Below are 18,630 nucleotides of genomic sequence, written 5' to 3'. Positions count from 1 at the left end.
AACATCTAATTATACATTAACTTTGTGCCACAACTGGGACTTGAATTCTGATCTAGGGGAAATCTTTCATTATATTGTGCCACTCATTGTGATGAAAAGTATGCAGAGAGATGCTGTCGCTGCAAAGCTCTGTCTCTCTTCCCTGTTCCTGTTTCTCCCGGTTTCAGTCCTCCACCTGAGAGCTGCAGCTGCTGCAGCAGGAGGCCTCACTCTCTGCATGTTGGTCTCTTCTAGTCTGTACCTGTTCAAACTGGGCCTGGCTCCTCAGATTCAGGACCTGTATGGGAAGGTCGACTTTACAGGTAAGGACTCGCTGAGGCATCCTGCAATCGGTAATTGCCTGGAAAGTTCAACAATGCTTGCCTTAAAGGAAAAGGGCTTAGAAAATACTCACACAGGGAAGATGAGAGGAGTAAACTGCTTTTTTTAGTGTGGAAGGAAGAACATGGACCTGGGAATTGCAAACTCTGCTCTTTCGTTTGTGATATGGGGGGGGGACTGGTGAATTTAGTTTTCTTACGTGTATTTTTGTATGTGTGTCAGTTATGTGAGGATAGTAACATCAAAGACATAAGATGGTAGTATGTGGAGGTAGCATTAAATGGATACATGTTGTGGAAAAGGCTTTGTAACTAGTACCGGTTGGGAAAGAACAAGAGTGGAGAGCTAGGGGACTCAGAAACAACAGCGTAGTTATTTTAAAGTCTGAGCTTTTTGGTCCACATTTCCTGTGTATTGCAAGTATGATGAAATACCTTCTAGAGAGACTGGTTGGAGACTGGAAATCGAGAGTCAGACAACCCGTTGGTTTGGCCTCTGATGAGAGACTAATTGCAGATGGCCCAGTGGAAACGCATACACCAGAGACTGACTGTATTGCAGACTAGAGCCAGAAGGCTGGGTGGGTCCAGGCTTTCTCTAAGAGCTAGTTGTGAGAAGTAAAGTTTTTATCAGAATAACCTTCCCACTAGACCTGCCTCTTAAAGGGCTTAGTACCTCTCACAACCCTACAGTGTGGGTAAGCCTCTAACACGGACCCTTATGGGAAAAGCCTTATTCTGGGCCATAGCATTTTCTGTGTTTGCTCTAGTCAGGTGCTTGAGGAGATGGGGGCATGGGCAGTGGTAGCATTGGTCAGGAGCAAGGTTCAAGTCTCTCAACTGGTGATTATTTTGTCGGCCTTGGAGTTTAAAATTAGTATTACAGCTAGAGAGTTGGCTCAGCCGTTAAAGGCTAAGCTCACAACCAAAAATAAAATTGGTAGTAAAGCTTTTATCTATAATATTTTTCCTTCCAGGAAGCTCATTCACTAGACTCGGGGAAAAGGTCAAAGCTTGCTTGATCATTTGGCTTTCTGCCTTAAAAGGGAAATTGAGTAGCAGCTAGTGATTTGGATTATACAGACTGAAGTAAAGGGCTGGGACTCAGTCATTGAGTTCCCTGTAAAGCTGCTGTTCATCCAGAGATTACTGTAAGGAATGCTGTAAGAAGCAGTTCTTAAAAACTATGTCCACTGGGCCTTCCTGTCTTCTAGTTAAGTTTGGTGCTAGTGAGCGGATGTTTATTGATGACATGCTATCTGGCAGGTACTGTGCTAAGTGCTTTCATTCTTCATTAATTAAAGGCAGAGGCTATTTTATTCAGTTGAAGAACTGATCCTCCTGAGTTATAAAAACTTGCTTATCTGGGTCTTCATTCTTTTCTGCAGAAGAAGAAATCAACAACATGAAGATCGAGCTAGAGAAGTATGGGATCCAGATGCCAGCTTTCAGCAAGATTGGGGGCATCCTGGCTAATGAACTCTCAGTGGACGAAGCTGCGCGTAAGAAGGGAGCTTTTCTGGGCTGAAAGAGGCTTTACTCACAGTGGCCAGTGCTGTGCTGGGGTCTCAGGCATGAGCAGCTTTGCTAGCAAGTTTTGATCTATAGATAGTTGGAGACTGTGCTCTAGGCTATGCTGTGGTTGTTTGGAAATAGATTATCGATTTTTGTTAAAGACATTTAGAAAGAGAGCCCTGAATTTTGGTGCCTTTTGGGGATTTATTTTTGTGTTGTTTACTACATAATTAGGGGTGAACATTTTTCCAGAGCAAATATACTTGGCAGAGTTATATTATGAATATGCAGCATGAGCTGAAAATTCAGTGGCTCCCAGGTGTAACTGCCTGCTCAGTGCAAAGAGAGAGATGGCAGGTGGAGGGCCAGGCTGTTCCTCCAGCCCTGCTGTTCTCCGGGAAAGGAGGCTTTGTCTGTAATGGCTGCTTGTAATACTGGTCTGTCTGTATAGTGTGCACCCATTACCACCTATAGTCTCAGTGTGCTGTGTCTTGATCTTGTTTGTTTTTCAGTACATGCTGCTGTTATTGCTATCAATGAAGCTATTGACCACAGAGTTCCAGCCGACACGTTTACAGCCCTGAAAAACCCCAATGCCATGCTGGTCAATCTGGAAGAAGTCCTGGCTTCCACCTACCAGGATGTCCTCTACCAGGCCAAGCAGGACAAGATGACAAATGCTAAAAACAGGGTAAAAAATGCAACATCTTTTTAATTGACTGTGTTCTTCCATGTTTGGTAAATCTGCATCTTAAAGCCATTTGTTGAGATGTCATTTATGTGCAGTACAGTTTGCCCATTTTCTGTGTGCAGTTGAGTTTTGGTAGATCTGTATGCACTTATTAACTGTCCCTGCCAAGAGCTCCTGCTCATCTGCCATCACTCCACTTTCCCATCTGACTCCAGGCAGCTACCAGCCTGTTTTTCCTTTTTTATTTTTTCGAGACAGGGTTTCTTTGTGTAGCCATGGCTGTCCTTAAACTTATTGTGTAGACCAGGCCAGCCTTGAATTCAGAAAGTCTGCCTGCCTCTGCCTCCTCAGTACTGAGGTTAAAGGAGTGTGCTACCCACCTAACTCAAGTCTGTTTTCTTTATCACTGCATTTTACCTTTTTTAGAATTTCCCATTAAATGGAACTGCATAGTCTTCTGGTCTTGACTTTTTTTGGGGTGTGTGTGTGTGTGTGTGTTCCATTTCATGCTTTATGTGGCCACTTAAGGTCAGTTTGGATAATTTTCTTTTGAAAGATGATCTCCAACTATTGTTATGGCCCTTCTCCATTAGGGTCTCTGGGATGAAATTTATATTCAGTATTGTTGTAAGTATGTGAATGTTAGCCGAATGGTTCTGTTATGATTGTAGCCAGCCTGAACCACAGATGAGACTGTGTCAAAATAAAAAAGCTGTGGTGCATGCCATTGATCCCAGCACTGGGGAGGCAGAGGCAGATGGACTTCTGTGAGTTAGAGCCCAGCTCTGGTCTGCATAGTGAGATCCAGGCCAGCCAGGGATTCCTAGTGAGACTCTGTTTCAAAACAAAAACAAAGGCTTGGCGAGATGGCTCAGCAGGTAATCCACAGCAGGTAATCCACAGAAGCCTGAGGACCCGACTTCAGCCATTAGAATCCACGGTACAGGTGAAAGCAGAGAGCCAGCTCTACAGAGTTGTCCTCTGACTGCCACGTGCACACGCTGCGCCCACCCCTCCATCATCCCCGCACGCAGTAATAAACGAGCAAGACTCCACACACCTTTAGCTCTTGGAGTCAGTGACTGAAATGTCTTGGTTTTTGGAGAGGTCTGTGCATATGTTTTCTTATGTCTCTCTGTTATGGAGCAGGGATTTTAAGCCCCAGAGTGAGTGCTAGAAAGGCTTGCAGGCAGGCGGGAAGGCTTCTGCACAAGCCCTGTGCTCTGGGCAAGGATGTGGGCTCAGCCCACTGCCCCCAGGCAGGGTGCTTCCTCACTTGCTTCCTAGCCCAGCTCTGCAGGAACCCCTTGCTGTTTGTAACAAGTGGACCTGGGCCTTGTGCTTTTAGGTGTAGTCATGAGACTTTGTCACTTCTGGAGGATCTGAACTGCATACCTAGACTTGTTCTTGGTTTTGTCCTGGTGTTGGGGGAAGCGCACACATACTTCCCCCTTCTCTGGGCTCTTCGGAGGCCTGGGCTCATCTCTTCCCTTTTACTCATCCTCAGACAGAAAATTCTGACAGAGAAAGGGACGTGTATGAGGAGCTGCTCACTCAAGCTGAAATTCAAGGGAATGTAAACAAGGTCAATAGTAAGTATGGCCCCAGTCAGAAACCTAAGGGCGCAGGAGAGCAGATCTGCTCAGTTAGGGTGTGGCTTAAGCCATCAGCAGGTCGTTTGAGAGCCTGCTTCCTATAATCTGTATTCCTGTGCCTGTTTCTAGTATCCTCTGGCAGGTCTTCATTCATGTACCCATATAGATAGCTTCTGGGATGGTCTTTTTGGCTACAGCTTTATGTTCTTTTACTCTGTGCTACAAACATAAAGATTATACTCTCTCTCTCCCCCCCACCTCTTTTTTGAGATAGGGCCAGTAAGAAGCCTCAGCAAGTAAAAGGTGCCTGTTGCCAAGCCTGATGAGTGTGATCCCCGGGACTCACACCGTGTCACAGTCACTCACACGCATGCACACAAATAAATAAATAAATGTGAAAATAATATTTTACAAAAAAAAAAAAAAAAATTGGGACTGGCAAGATGGCTCAGCAAGTAAAGACATTTGCTGGCAAGTCTGATGACCTGAGTTCAGTTTCCACTTAAGATCCACATGATGGGGCTGGAGAGATGGCTCAGAGGTTAAGAGCCCTGGCTGTTTTTTCCAGAGGTCCTGAGTTCAATTCCCAGCACCCACATGGTGGCTCACAACCATCTATAATGAGAACTGATACCCTCTTCTGCCATGCAGGCAGCCAGTGTATACATAATAAATAAAAAATATATTAAAAAAAAAAAAGACCCACATGATGGAAGGAGAGAACCAGCTCCAACACGTGCCCCTCCCACTAAACACAAAAATGTAACAAAAACTGTACACTGACTTGAAAATGGGCTTCTATTTTCTATATTGATTTCTGTGAGCACGCGCAGCACACACTTTTGAGAATAGTTTCTCTGGACTGTCATCTCATTGCGTCCCTCTTCTTCTGAAGAACCTGCACTGGGTCACGGCAGCTTGCCAGCCAGTGCAGCATGCTACCCTGGGAGAGCCCTTATGCAGAGTCCGACGAATGCAGCCCTCTCTAGGGACCCAGTTGTCTGCCTTTCTCCCCAGTGCACTCGATTCAGTTCATGACTTAGGAAGAGTCTACTCTAAAATGTTCCAGCCTGAGGTTTGCTCTCTTGTTCTCTCGCTTCCTGCTTGTTCCCCCCTTCCCCCTCTCCTTTTCTCTGCTGGGTATAGAACCCAGGGCCTTTGCATGCTCAGTGCAGCTTCTGCCGCTAAGCTGCGGTCCCCCTGGCATCGGTGTGTCAGGTGAGGCTTGGTGAGATGTGTGTCATTTGGACACATTAATTGCAGCATCCCATCGTCTGTCACGCCGTATGGTGCATCCACAGTGATGCCTCATCTAAACTTGACCATCTTTGCAATGGGATGCCGGTAAGTGTTAATCTGCATATTTAAGTGATGAGTTTAGACTTGCAGGCAAAGCATCTCGGAGTAGAGGCTCTTGTAGGTAGCTACGCTGAGACCGTCAAGAGGGTGTTTAGAGAAAGCCTGCCTGTTGACTACATTGTTTTGTTTCTTTTCTATCCCTCTACTGCTGCAAAAATGCCATGAGTATGAGGGATTTTTGTTGGGGGAACAACATGAAGGCCATCTTGAAGACCTTTGGGAATGTTGTGTCTAGATTTTCTGTCTCCTTGCTTCACTGAGGGACCCACAAAAGAGCTGGCAACTAAGTCCCATTCTGTGGTCTTTTCTGTGTGAAGCTCTTTTCAGCAGGAGACAGCCCTGTTCTTTTCCACTCTGAAGTCTTTGGACTGAAAATGGGACCAGTAGGGCTCCAAAGAATTGCTTAGCTTCATAAGATCCACAAGATTTTGAATGAGCGCAGCGGTGATTGGCCTGAGCGTATACTCGCGTAGAAAGCCGGCTTTCCCAGTCAGCATCTGAGATTGGTGGAGTTGTTGGAGGCTAGTAGAGTGTAAACAGCTGCTGCTTGCTGCCGCTGAGCTACACCCCCAGCCCACACCCCCAGCCCACACCCCCAGCCCACACCCCCAGCCCAAAGAGGGAGTTTTTTGTTTTGCTTTTTTTTTTCTTTTTTTAAATTTATTTATTTACTTATTATGTATACAATATCTGCATATATGCTTTCATATCAGAAGAAGGCACCAGATCTCATTATAGATGGTTGTGAGCCACTATGTGGTTGCTGGGAATTGAACTCAGGACCTCTGGAAGAGCAGCCAGTGCTCTTAACCTTTGAGCCATCTCTCCAGCCCCCTTTGTTTTGTTTTTCAACAGGGTTTCTCTGTGTAACCTTGGCTGTCCTGAAACTCACTCTGTAGACGAGCTAGCTTCAAACTGAGAGATCCACCTGCTTCTGTGTCCTGAGTGGTGGGATTAAAGGCATGCACTAAAAGCATGCATAACCATTGCCCAGGCGGCTCTGGCTGCTTTTTTTTTTTTTTTTTTTAATAGAACCCAGAACCACCAGCCAAAGGAGGCACCACCTACAAAGGACCAGGCCCTCCCATATCAATCACTAATTGAGAAGATGCCCTACAGCCTGAGCTTATGGGCATTTTTCTCAGTGGAAGTTCCTTCTCTTCAGATGACTCCACTTGTGTCAGGTTGACATCAACTATACAGTGCAGGCTCACAAATTCAAATGCTGTGGAGGAAGCGGTTGGAGGAATTAAGGCTCTTAGTGACAAGCGTAGGGAAGTTGGATGAATTCAGTGTGAACCCCAGAGACTTAAAGGTTTTTTTTTTTTTTTTAAACAAAATTGTCCAAAGCTGTAAATTGCCACGGAAGAACCTTTGTTCTGTTTGTATTTCACAGTTTGGAAGCATCATTGGAAAAGACATTGAGGATTGTAGGCACTGTATGGGTTGGGTTTGGTGGGCTCACCGTGGCGCCAAGGTATGCACAGCTGGAAGCTTCTAAGTCGGCCTGGGATGTGGTAGGAGCCTATAGACTGAGGAACGGTCTGCTTGGACACCCTGCTTAATGGCTTTCAGGTTCTCTGACTCCAGAATCTTGAGCTTCTGAGCCATGGTAGCACTGAGACTGAATTGTTGTGATGTTGTCAGGTTGGTTTTACGCCTTTGCTTTCTCCTCAGCACATTCTGCCCTGGCCAACATCAATCTGGCCTTAGAGCAGGGCTGTGCGCTGGCCCTGCTCAAGGCTCTGCAGTCACCGGCTCTGGGCCTTCGAGGGCTGCAGACCCAGAACAGCGACTGGTACTTGAAGCAGCTCCAAAGTGACCAACAGCAGAAGAGACAGGTACGCATGCCAAGTGGGGGACTGTGGGCTGCCTGGTCCACTTGGTTCCGGGGTGCCCCCCCAGGTGTCTGGTCATCAATTGCATGCTGTCCCCCGGGCATTTCCATGCTCTTCTTTTAATACAACTATTTTCTTTGTATAGCGTAGGCTGATGGTGTATTTAGTCTCAACTAGAGTACACGCTCTCTAAATCCCCATTTCACTTTGAGAGCCGTGAATCCTCTTTTAAAGTACATGATGCCTCCTCTCTCCATTACCCACTGGAGTGGGATTTTCCTCCCTCTAGGGAAAGTCTTTGTAGGAAAACCTGAAGTTTTTTTATTCGTACTTCAGGAAATTCTACTTTAAAAAAAAGAAAACCCACATTTCCTCTGGCTGACATTGGAGAATACTTCAGCTGTTTCAAAGATGGCTCATGTGGGGTTAGACTTGTAGCCTTTCCCCTGAGGAATAAACAAATAGGAAAGTCTTCTCTATTTTCATCTAAATAAAGACAAGTGTACATTTTACAAATTCCCAGAATACATTAGTTGTCATAAGCCACATTAATGCCCTTGTGAGTCCATAAATATTTATTCATAGAACATTTCAGGGCTTTACAGGCGCGCGCACACACACACACACACACACACACACACACACTTACACTCTCACACACAAATATACTGGGATACAGATAGCAGCTCTATCCTAGATTTGGCAAGGGCTTTTGTCTCTAGTCAGTGTGGCTGCATGAAGCCGGAGCCGTCACTTCCATCACTGGCTCTCTGTCCCTTGTGACTGCTGTTAAGAGGACTTTCAGGTCTAGAGGCCTACGGGCCTACTCGTGAACAATCATCTCATCAGTATCCTTTGCTTTCCTTAGAGTGGCCAGACTGACCCCCTGCAGAAGGAGGAGGTCCAGGCCGGAGTGGACGCTGCCAACAGTGCTGCCCAGCAATACCAGCGACGTAAGAGCCCCTCCTTCCAGGCCACGGGATGTTCAGGGGGAGGGAGGTTGTGGCTTTATGTCACCAAAGGATCTAAAGTTCTGTCACTTGGCACCTGAGCCTACTAGTCATGATAAAAAGCCAAGTCCTTTGGTAGCAGTAAGATTCTTCTAGTTTTGGAAACAAACTAGAGTCCAGGCAGATGTACTGTGGTTAATAAACTCTTTGTGGGTAGCTCGGAAAGAAGTCAACACTTTAAGGGCAGTAAGTTTTGGACTATGAAACAGAGGAGAGAATACTCCTGATTGTAGCAGCAAGGAGAATAGGAGTAGGGACAGACAGTGCTATTGGGGAAAGGTGAGTTTAGAGCAGTGACTACTGTGAACTCTTGTATTGTTTTGGGCCGAGTATGAGACGCTGTTGGGAAGCTTTGAAGGGCAGCCTCATTAGAAGGCTTCTGGGGAAGAAAGAACTGTTTTAGCTCGTGCAGTGTTAGCACAGTGATGAAAGTGCAGACGATAGGGGTGAAAAGGGAATGGACTCTGTCTTCTAGACCCAGGCTGGGTTTTATTGAGGTACTAAGAACAAACACATGTCAGGGGACCCAGGGGAGGGAGGGCAGAGGTGTAGGCTGTGAAGTGATTGATGACAGACCCTGGCCCTGCCTCCCCTGTCAGCCATGGGTAAGTAAGCACGATAACGGTGCTCCCTCCCCGCAGCATGCTGAGCCTGCAGCTCCTTTCCTGGGCTGTATTTTGTTCCCAGGTCAGGCACTGGAAGCACCAGGTTTTATCCCTCATTGTGGAGGAGGCATGCAGGAGAACAAAAGATGCAGTTCAGGACAGGAGTGGCCTTCCTCAGCTGGAGATTTGGGCGATTCAGGGAGCAGCACTGGAAAAGGAGGCTGTGGGCCTGGCCTGCGGGGGCTGGAGTCAGCCGTGCACAGAGGACAAATGCTCTAGGGATCCAGAAGTGCGGACAGCCCTCGAATGAACTAGTTTTCAAAGCTTGGGGTGGGGATGAGGAACAGGAAGACAGGAGGAACTGCTCCCAGCAGTGGGGCAGGGTATTTTCCCGGACTTGGCCCGCTGTGTGAGTGCCGTATGGTTGGCATGGTCTAGCACATTGACTGCAAACTGAGAAAGCTCTCATATAAAGTGTGGCAGGGGCACAAGCCAATAGCTCAGTAGACAGCCAGGCAGGGTGGCTATTGGCATGGGGTCCTCAGTTCGTGTGGCATGGACAGCAGAATCAGCCTACAGGAAACCCAGGCGCTGTATGAAGACATGTAAACACGTGAGCCAGTGCCCATTCTCCCTGGCCCATGGGGTCACCTTGGCCTCCTAAAGCAGCCCCTCAGTCATGGTGCAGACAGTGCCAGCCCGGCCTAATCCAGCTGACAATTAGGTTCCAGGTAGCTGAGTCTCTTGCCCGAGACATACTGGGTGACAACCCCCTGGCACAAGCTTCTGGCCTGATGGGCTGCCAGCTGGACTGCATACCTCCCATGCTGCTGCGGGCCCGCTTACACACACTAGAGGTGGATCCTTGCTCATGGCTACAGTCCACTCAGGCTCAGAATCAGACAAACAAGGGTCCTTATGGTAGGTGACCTAAAATGTGGGGGCCTGGCTCCTCTTCAGCTCAGTCACACCAGCAAGATGCCTGTGTCCACCGCCATAGCCTCTGCAGCTTGTACTCACAGTAAAGCCATTCTTTGGCTTTCTGCATTCAGTGTGGGCTCAACCGTGGGCCTGGTCTACCCCTGCCCGGCTGGAGCCTTCTCTGCTCTGATTGGGAGGCCGTGCCCCTGGGCTGCCCCTGTGCCCCACCCCCACTACAGCACGGCCACTACCATCTTCAGTGAGGTGTGGTGGGTTTTCAGAGATGAGTTCAGCTTCAAGCGCCATGACTGATGCTATAGGTACAGAATGGAACTATAAAAATTGGTACCTCCATAGCCGGGCAGTGGTAGCTCACACCTTTGATTCCAGCACTCCGGAGGCAGAGGCAGGTGCGTCTCTGTGAGTTCAAGGCCAGTCTGGCCTACAGATGGAGTTCTAGGACAGCTGAGGCTACATAGAAAAGCCCTGTCTCAAAACACAAACAGACCAAAAAAAAAAAAAAAAAAAAATTGGTACCTTTTAGCCAGACTTGGTGGCCCATACCTATAATCCCAGCAATGTGAGGAACAGGATTCTGATCCTCAGGCTCTGTATATAGAGCCCAGTGGGCACGACAGCTGCCTTGTGATCCCAGTGCACAGTAGGCAGGATTGCTAGCCAGACTAGCCTGAAACTAGCAGACTTAATAAGATGGAGAGCGATCATCAGCACTGAACATCAGCCTAAGGCCTCCACACGTGTCCTGCCGCGTGCATCTACCCACACGTGGACATGCGAACACACATATTCCACAAAACATTGAAAGCAGGTTGTGGGGGTTGGTGTATGGTGCTGCAGCCCCAGGGGTTGAAGCACTTGCTCTGTAGAGGACCAGGTTTTGCCCCCAGCACTCCATGGCAGTCTACAGGCTCACTGTAACTTATTGTCACTCCAGTCCTGGGGGATCCGATACCCACATCTGGTCTCCATTGACACAAAGCACACATGCAGTACATATACATACATGCATGTGCATACATGTCTTTTCTAAAAGCAGTCAGCCATGGTGGCACACACCTTTAATCCCAGCACTTGGGAGCCAGGGGCAGGTGGATCTCTGTGAGTTCGAGTCCAGCCTGGTCTATGTAAGTTCCAGGACAGCCAGGGGCACAGAGGGGGACCCCCTCTCAGAACCAAACCAAGAAAAGACACTGTTTGTGCACAGGCCTCTAAGCCCCCTGCCGTTGACCTGCTTTCCTACAGGGTTGGCAGCAGTGGCAGCCATCAATTCGGCAATCCAGAAGGGCGTCGCCGAGAAGACGGTTTTGGAGCTAATGAATCCCGAAGCCCAGCTGCCCCAGGTGTATCCGTTTGCCGCTGATCTGTATCAGAAGGAGCTGGCCACTCTGCAGCAACAGAGCCCAGAAGTAAGCTAACTGAGCCTGTTCTGTTTGGGAGCAGAATGGGTGGAAGTGAATTTAATACCATTGTCTCCGTGTGTTTGAGTAGAAGCTTTTTCCAGAAACTTGGTTTCCATGTGGAACTTCTCATTCCCTTGGTGTTGGGGAGCGTCCTTCCTCACGATTTCTCCCCTGCCCCTCCTGCACAGCATAGCCTCATCCACCCTGAACTCACCGTTGCTGTGGAGATGCTGTCCTCCGTGGCCCTCATCAACAGGGCGCTGGAGTCGGGAGACATGAACACAGTGTGGAAGCAGCTGAGCAGCTCAGTCACGGGCCTTACCAACATCGAGGAAGAGAACTGCCAAAGGTGGGCGCCCACAGCATGTGCCTTGGGTCCATTGCATGGCGGTTATCTCTGTTTTCTTGTGTCTACACATCCATTTTCATTCCCAGCTCTATGTCTTCATAATGTACTGTCAGTATGCCACAGACACCATTTTGCTTTGTTGGTGCTGGGTGTGGAAGCTGGGCCTCACACTTAATAAAGTGAGGCCTCTATGGCTGTCCTCAGCCTCCAGCTTGGCCCTCTTGTCTGTCTTTGGATGAGTCCCTTGCTTCTAAAGTTCTAAAGTCTCCCAGAACTCGGAGACTCAGTGATTTCCTTGTGTGTATACATTTTAGGGCTACTTCTCTGCAGTCCCAGAAACTTACATGAAACACTTCCTGTAATCTATAGACCTTTGCTCCTTGAATAATCATTCTGATGGTTTCTTTTTTTCTCCATGCTTTTTATTTTGGGCTGGGACAGGTATCTCGATGAGTTGATGAAGCTGAAAGCTCAGGCACATGCGGAGAATAATGAATTCATCACATGGAACGACATCCAAGCCTGTGTGGACCACGTGAACCTGGTGGTGCACGAGGAACATGAGCGTGAGTAACCACCGTACCCCTCAGAGAGCGTTACTGTTAAGATGCTCTAGCGAGCTGCCTGCCCCACAAGCCTGGAGGTGTAAGTTCAGATCCCCAGCACCCGTGTAAAAACTCGTGTGGCGGTGTACATCTGTGACCTCCGTACTGGGGAGGAGAGGGTCAGAGCAGAGACAGGCTCCTGGGAGCTCATCAACCAACCAGCCTTAGGGTAAAGACCTGAGGTCAGCCTCTGACCTCTGAATGTATGTCCACACATCTGTACCGTCCACCGGCACAGACCCAGACACACACAAACACGTTCATACTCCACAAGAGCTGGTTCTAAATACCACTCCTCCAAGGGATTTTGAATGAAATACACATATGTATAATTATATAAAACTATGATTGGGTATGCCAGACAATTATTATTACTGGCTTTGTGTCTAGTAAATACATTTTTGTCTTGATAGTGGTGGTGAATGCCTTTAATTCCAGCACTCAGGAGGCAGAGTCAGGCGGATCTCTGAGTTCAAGGCCAGGTTGGTCTACAGAGTGAGTTCCAGTACAGCCAGGGCCACACAGAACAAAAAAATAAACAAATGATTTTGCGGGAAGGTGAATTGAACAAGCTCTGTTATAGCTATAAGAGATAGTTATAAAAACTACATAGCATATAACAGGTAGTTCTAACAAAAACTGCCTGAATTGTGTCATCAAATGTAGGTTGAAGACATAGTCCTCCACAAGACGCTTTCTGGGCAGGCATCAGACATGCAAGTTGAAGCGAGGCCTCTCTTCTGAACAATTAGCTACAAAGTTGAGGGTTCCTCCTGCTATCTCAGGATTAATGGTTTGCTAGAACGGGTCATAGAGCTCAGAGTCACGCTGGACTCGGTTTACAGTTTGATTGTAGAGGGCCAGGGACTGTGCCTGGGAAGGTTCTGAATGCAAAGCTGCTGTGACCTTGGGGTGTCGTCCTCTGTCTGCTCACGTCACTGGCCAGGGTCGCCCACCTGAGCATTGAACGTTCAGAACTGATTGGGTGGTCTGACTTCAAGCATGGTCAGCCCTGCCTGACACTGTCCTTAGGTCCACCATAGGATGTCTCTGTGGGCACACCTTCAGCTGTGGTGGGAGGTACTGCCATAAATGACAGGTGCTCTGCTTTGGAGGCTACTGCAGGCTTCCTCCCAGAAACCAGGGGCAGAGACCAGCCAACCGCCGAAGCACACGGTGGAGTCCTCCCCAAAGCAGCCGGGCTGCCTGAGTGGGTGTTGCCAGTTTTAATTTGTATTTCCTGTGAGAAACACTCAACTGATTTGTGGGACGAGACTGGCCCGGAATGGGAAATCCTGGGCCAGATCTTCAGCCTGACTCTCATTTGTTGTGTAATCCTAGGGAGGAGGAGGTCCCCAAGCCTCCTGTTTCATTCAGTCAAAATGATGAATGATTTGGGTTGCCCATGAATGTTCCCGAAAGCTGGGAAGCCAGTTTAATGGACGCTCAGCATGTCCTCGGCCTGTGGTGGCCTGGCTTTTATAATCTCAGGACTCAGGAGGCCCGGGCAGGGGTTATGTGCCCTGCCTGAGCTTTGCAGTGAGACTGAAACAAAAAGCAAACTGTTAAGTTGGTACATTAAAAATGAAACAAAAGAACCTGAGTTTCTTGTAGGGATGGATAGGATGAGAGAGTTTAGATGAAATAAAAACTAAATTATTTTTGAAATGCAGTGCTTTTTAATTGTAGTTTGAATCGTGATTACTCTCAGGTGAATTTAACTCTTATGTCAACTTACTGAGTGGCTGAGACTTTAGGATTGTTTTTTTTCCCTAAATTTCTTAACTTAAAAAAAAAAATCACCTTTTTTTTCTGTGTACTTAGGAATTTTGGCCATTGGTTTAATTAATGAAGCCCTGGATGAAGGGGATGCTGGGAAGACCTTGCAGGCACTGCAGATTCCTGCAGCTAAGCTTGAGGGCGTCCTTGCAGAAGTAGCCCAGCACTACCAAGACACACTCATCAGAGCAAAGAGAGAGAAGGCGCAGGTGAGCAGCATTGTTCGGACCTGCAGCAGCCAGGCTCTGGGAACAGCGGTGGGCAGGGCCATGTCACCCTTGTTTCATCAAGTGCTCCACCTCCTGGGAACTCATGGCATTTTACACCTTCCTCTTTTCAGCAAAATTTCTTTTTAAATTAAATTCAGTGTTCTTAATTCGCTTCCAAAGTGGCGGGTTTCTTCATGGCATTTTTATGCTTAGTTTTGATTGGCTCTCGCGCCCACCCCCCCCCCCCTTATGCTTGCTGATACTGTTTGATTAATTGGAATAAAAGGTCCTGAAAACAACGAGTCACAAAAGAGGTATTTGGTTGTATAAACTCTGAGAAGTGAATGTACCTGTGTGATTGACACTCAGATTATACAGCAAGAGTTGTCAGCACCGCAGACTCTCACTCATGTCTCCCGTCTGCACCCGCCCACTCCCCATTTGGTGGTCCCCGCTGTCGCAGTTTCAGACGCCGCGGCTGGCCCTGCATTTAAGTGCATCGGTATACTTACTTCTGTACCAGGCCTCCTTTGTCCAACATGCTCGCGACAGCCGCCCACACCACCATCGTTGTGTCCCATCCTGCTGTGTGATCGTTTCTGGGAGCTCAGGATTCCTACTTCCTGACTTACTGAATGGTCCTCTGAGAATCCTGATATGTCTTTTGGTGAATGTACATGCATGTAGGAGATGCAGCTCAGTGGTGGAGTGCTTGCCTACCGTGCATGAAGCCGTGTATCTGCTCCCCAACGTCTTAAACAAGCAAAACCAAAAAACTTCAGTGGAGCATACCTTAACCTTTGCTTTACAATACTTTTACTAAAATATAATCCACATTCCATATAACTCAACATTTTAAAAGTGGTTTCTAATGTAATCATAGAATTATGAACCTTTCACAGCACTTTTAGGCTATTTTCATCATCCACAGAAGAAATCTTGTATCTGTTAGCGGTCCCTCATCGCTCGGTCTCTCCCAGCCCTGTGCCACCATCCATCTCCTGTTCTTTGGATTTTGAATTCAGAACACTTCCTATAAATAGAATCGTATGATATATTGACTCTTGTGACTCATTTATCCTTGTTTATCCAAGTTGTAGCCAGGGAGTGGAGTTTGAAGCTTTTCATTTTGTTGTGGAATAACTTTGCAAAGTTCGTCAAGAATAGGAGAAAGGGAGAGCTACAGGGAGCCTTGTGGAATCTCCCAGGCCAAGTGGGCACACTGCACTTTGGATAGAATTGGTTTTTTTTGTTTGTTTGTTTTTGTTTTTTGTTTTTTGTTTTTAGGCATTCTTTAGCTTCCAAGTCCTACAATCCTTCTAGGGAATAGTTTTTAAAAATAGTTATCATCAAATTCTAAATTTAACAAGCACAAGATGGTAACTTAAATTTAGTCTGTAGCTGGGCGTGGTGGCACATGCTTGAATCCCAGCTCTGGATGGGGTTGAAGCAGAACAGGATTCATGGTTATCTACAGCTACATCATGAGTTCGAGGCCAGCCTGGGCTATAAAGTGAGTCCAGGACAGCCAAAACTACACAGAAAACCCTACCTCAAAAAACCAAAATAATAATAATAATAAACAATCAAAACCCTACATAAAACATTTAATATGTAGTTCTGTTAGTGGTGTCTTTGTGTATGTGGTGATCATGGGAATTAGAGAAGTTTCTAATGGGCTAGGAAATCCTTTAAACAGAACTTGCCAGAGAAACTGTCTCCTGGGCCCTTATTTTGTCCTGGTGTATCCTTTGATTGTTTCTGGCAAGTAATCCTCCCTTTCAGGGAACCCAGCAGAGTTCACATCTCACGCTTTGCCTTCATTCTCTTGTTAATTTTCTGATTAGAGCATTGGAATGGACCTTTCTTCAAGCTGACTTTTTTTTTTTTTTATTACCTTTCTACACTCTCGAATCTGCAATTAAGTCCACGGTTTATATCTCTTTTCCATTCTGGCACCTGGGTTTTGGTGTGCTTAAGAATGTGGCTTCTCTTTGTTGATGCTGTTTGGTAATGTTCTCATGCTTTAGTTCTAGATGGGACCCCAGTGGCTCTTTAGCTTGTATGAAACAGCTGAGCTGAGCCTTTGTCTACAAGCTCAAGCTTGAGGATTTTCAGGGGTGGCTTCTGCTATCTTGTGGGTTTTGTGTCTGTGCTGTCCGGTCTCTGCAGGCCTTACATTTTGTTGTTGCTGTTTGGTTTGACAACCAAACATTCTCATGATAAGGTGGTTAACTCCAGAAATCAGATTCTGCTGTCTCATACATCACTTGTTTGAGGGTTTTTGATTTTGCTGAGGTGGGATCTTGCGTCAGTTTCCTGAGTTTGCAGGTGTATGCAGCTGCTCAGTGACATCCTGAATTCTGTGAAGTCTTTGTCATGTACATGCATGGAAATCTCCCTAATCAGCTAGTGATTTGCTCACAATCAGACAGCTTTCCTTGAATCCCTGGAAGCAGTGCAGCCTCCCCACCCTGCTGAGGGCCCTTTGTGCCCACTGTGCTTCCCGCCCCATGGGCACTTTACAGCTGTGCAGCTTTCACTCCCCACTTGGTCACACCCTCTGGGCGTCCTGAGGTGAGTGAGGGTTTACAGCTTTAAAAGAGAACACCATGTTTGCTTTACAATGCTTTTATTGGACTATAATTTGTATACCACGTAACTCATCTTTTAAAAACGTGTGTCGTGTTTCCACTGTATTCACAGACTTGTGGGACTCTCACAGTCACTGTTAGAAGAGCCCCATCATGCCCACATGTCTTACGTATGGCCTTCTTGAGTCTCATCCCACAAATATGTCACATTTTCACAGCTTTCTTTAAATATCGGTCCTCCAGATTGGCTTTCTGTTTTTCAGTTAGTGTTGTTGTTGTTCAGACTGTTATCTATCACCCCACCATCAGTGATTCGAAACAGCTGGATAAGCCCCTGGTCATGCCAAAGCACGAGTGACCTCCCGGGGAACATCAAATGGGCTGTGTGAATAAGTAGTGCAAAGCTCACTCTAGTGAGCCACCAAGCGCACACTCTCAGTGAGACATGCCTTGGTGCCAGCTCTGATTGTTGCAAGTCTTTAGTTCTTCTCCTCTGTTTAGAAAAGGTGATGAGGAGTGTTTACTCAGAGGTCCCTAGTCTGCCATTTTCATTGGTGCTGTTTCTTTCTTTCTTTACTTGAAACTGGTGCCTTTGGAGCACTTAACCAAAAATGAATTACCAGTCCCCCGGTAGTAGAGTCTGAATGCTGAGATGTGGCTCGGGGAATCATCTTAGTTTTATTTACATGAGTGACTTTTTAAATGGTCTTCCCATCTGCACACGTGTTTGCATGTAAGCCACTAGTAGCCGGTGCTAGCATATCCTGACATACCAATTTCTACTCTTTCTCTTGCCTTTTATACCTTGGCTCCATTGCTTGATTCTCCGGGGATTATGTTCTCTTTGTTTTAGCCTGCACAGGGCAGGAAGTTGGGACTGTGAGTCATCAGAATTCTTTCAGTCTCTCTCCCTTCAGGGAAGGCTGTGTTCAGCCTCCCAGCTCTGCTTGAGAGCTGATTCTGCTTGGGATTGTGTAAGATCAGCCGTGAACCAGCGATGGCTGGCTTCTAACCCATGAAACTGCTCCTGCCTTGATAGGGTTTGCAGTCTTCTCTTGCAGACTTGGACCATCTGCCCTGTCACTATTGACCTCTCAGCTTTTGTACTCACACCCTGTGGCTAGAGCTCATTGTGGCTTCACCACCCCACCCCCACCCCCCGCCCCAAATTGATGGTTAGCATTTTCATTACTTACTTGAGGACTCAGGGGATTGTGTGTGGCATTCTCCATCTTCAGTGTATGTAACATGAACGCAGAAAGAGGGAATATTTGAGGTGAGATAGGCCAGCAAGAAGGGATGAATAAAATAAAATAACATGCATTAAGGTGCCATATTGAAACCCTTTCTATGTTAGCTCAGAAAATTAAATTGTAGCAAGAAAGAGACAAGCCACTTCTAATCCATCACCTGTGTCACCAATAGGCAAGTCAGACTGCATGGGTTTTCTTGGCTATCTCATCATTATTTATTATAATGCCTCTAAATGAAAGGTTTAAGCAGGGCATGGTGGCACACACCTTTAATCCCCAGCACTTGGGAGGAAGAAGTAAATGGATCTCTGTGAGTTTGAGGACAGCCTCGTCTACATAGTGAGTTCTATGACATCCAGGGCTATGTAGAGAGACCCTTTCTCAAAAGAAAAGGGCAGGGGGGAACCAATAACAACAAAGAAACTAAAACAACAGTAACAACTTCAAAAGCAACCCTAAAAACAGAAAGGTTTAGCCTATGATCTGATGACACCTGTAGTAAGGTAACTCCAGGTTTTAAATATGAGGATTAAAGGGATCTGGCTAAAATAAGACAGGATGGTCTT

General features: G+C 46.8%; 1 protein-coding gene across 1 annotated transcript in view; it reads left to right on the top strand.

Annotated features, from left to right (window-relative positions):
• Nucleotides 1-18,630, top strand: part of Iqgap1 (IQ motif containing GTPase activating protein 1) — a 95,362-nt gene that overhangs the window by 42,172 nt on the left and 34,560 nt on the right. Inside the window, exons 6-15 of the mRNA XM_055623055.1 lie at nt 235-302; nt 1,709-1,822; nt 2,348-2,526; nt 4,034-4,118; nt 7,158-7,321; nt 8,187-8,271; nt 11,118-11,281; nt 11,464-11,624; nt 12,066-12,190; nt 14,054-14,217. Coding sequence (XP_055479030.1) covers nt 235-302; nt 1,709-1,822; nt 2,348-2,526; nt 4,034-4,118; nt 7,158-7,321; nt 8,187-8,271; nt 11,118-11,281; nt 11,464-11,624; nt 12,066-12,190; nt 14,054-14,217 — 1,309 coding nt within the window. The remainder of the gene's footprint in view (nt 1-234; nt 303-1,708; nt 1,823-2,347; nt 2,527-4,033; nt 4,119-7,157; nt 7,322-8,186; nt 8,272-11,117; nt 11,282-11,463; nt 11,625-12,065; nt 12,191-14,053; nt 14,218-18,630) is intronic.

This window comes from Psammomys obesus, unplaced genomic scaffold (assembly GCF_907164565.1).
Source record: "Psammomys obesus unplaced genomic scaffold, mPsaObe1.curated_primary_1811, whole genome shotgun sequence".
In the NCBI taxonomy this organism is placed as follows: domain Eukaryota; kingdom Metazoa; phylum Chordata; class Mammalia; order Rodentia; family Muridae; genus Psammomys; species Psammomys obesus.
The sequence above is the reverse complement of the archived record's forward strand: the minus strand, read 5'-3'. Positions and strand labels throughout refer to the sequence as shown.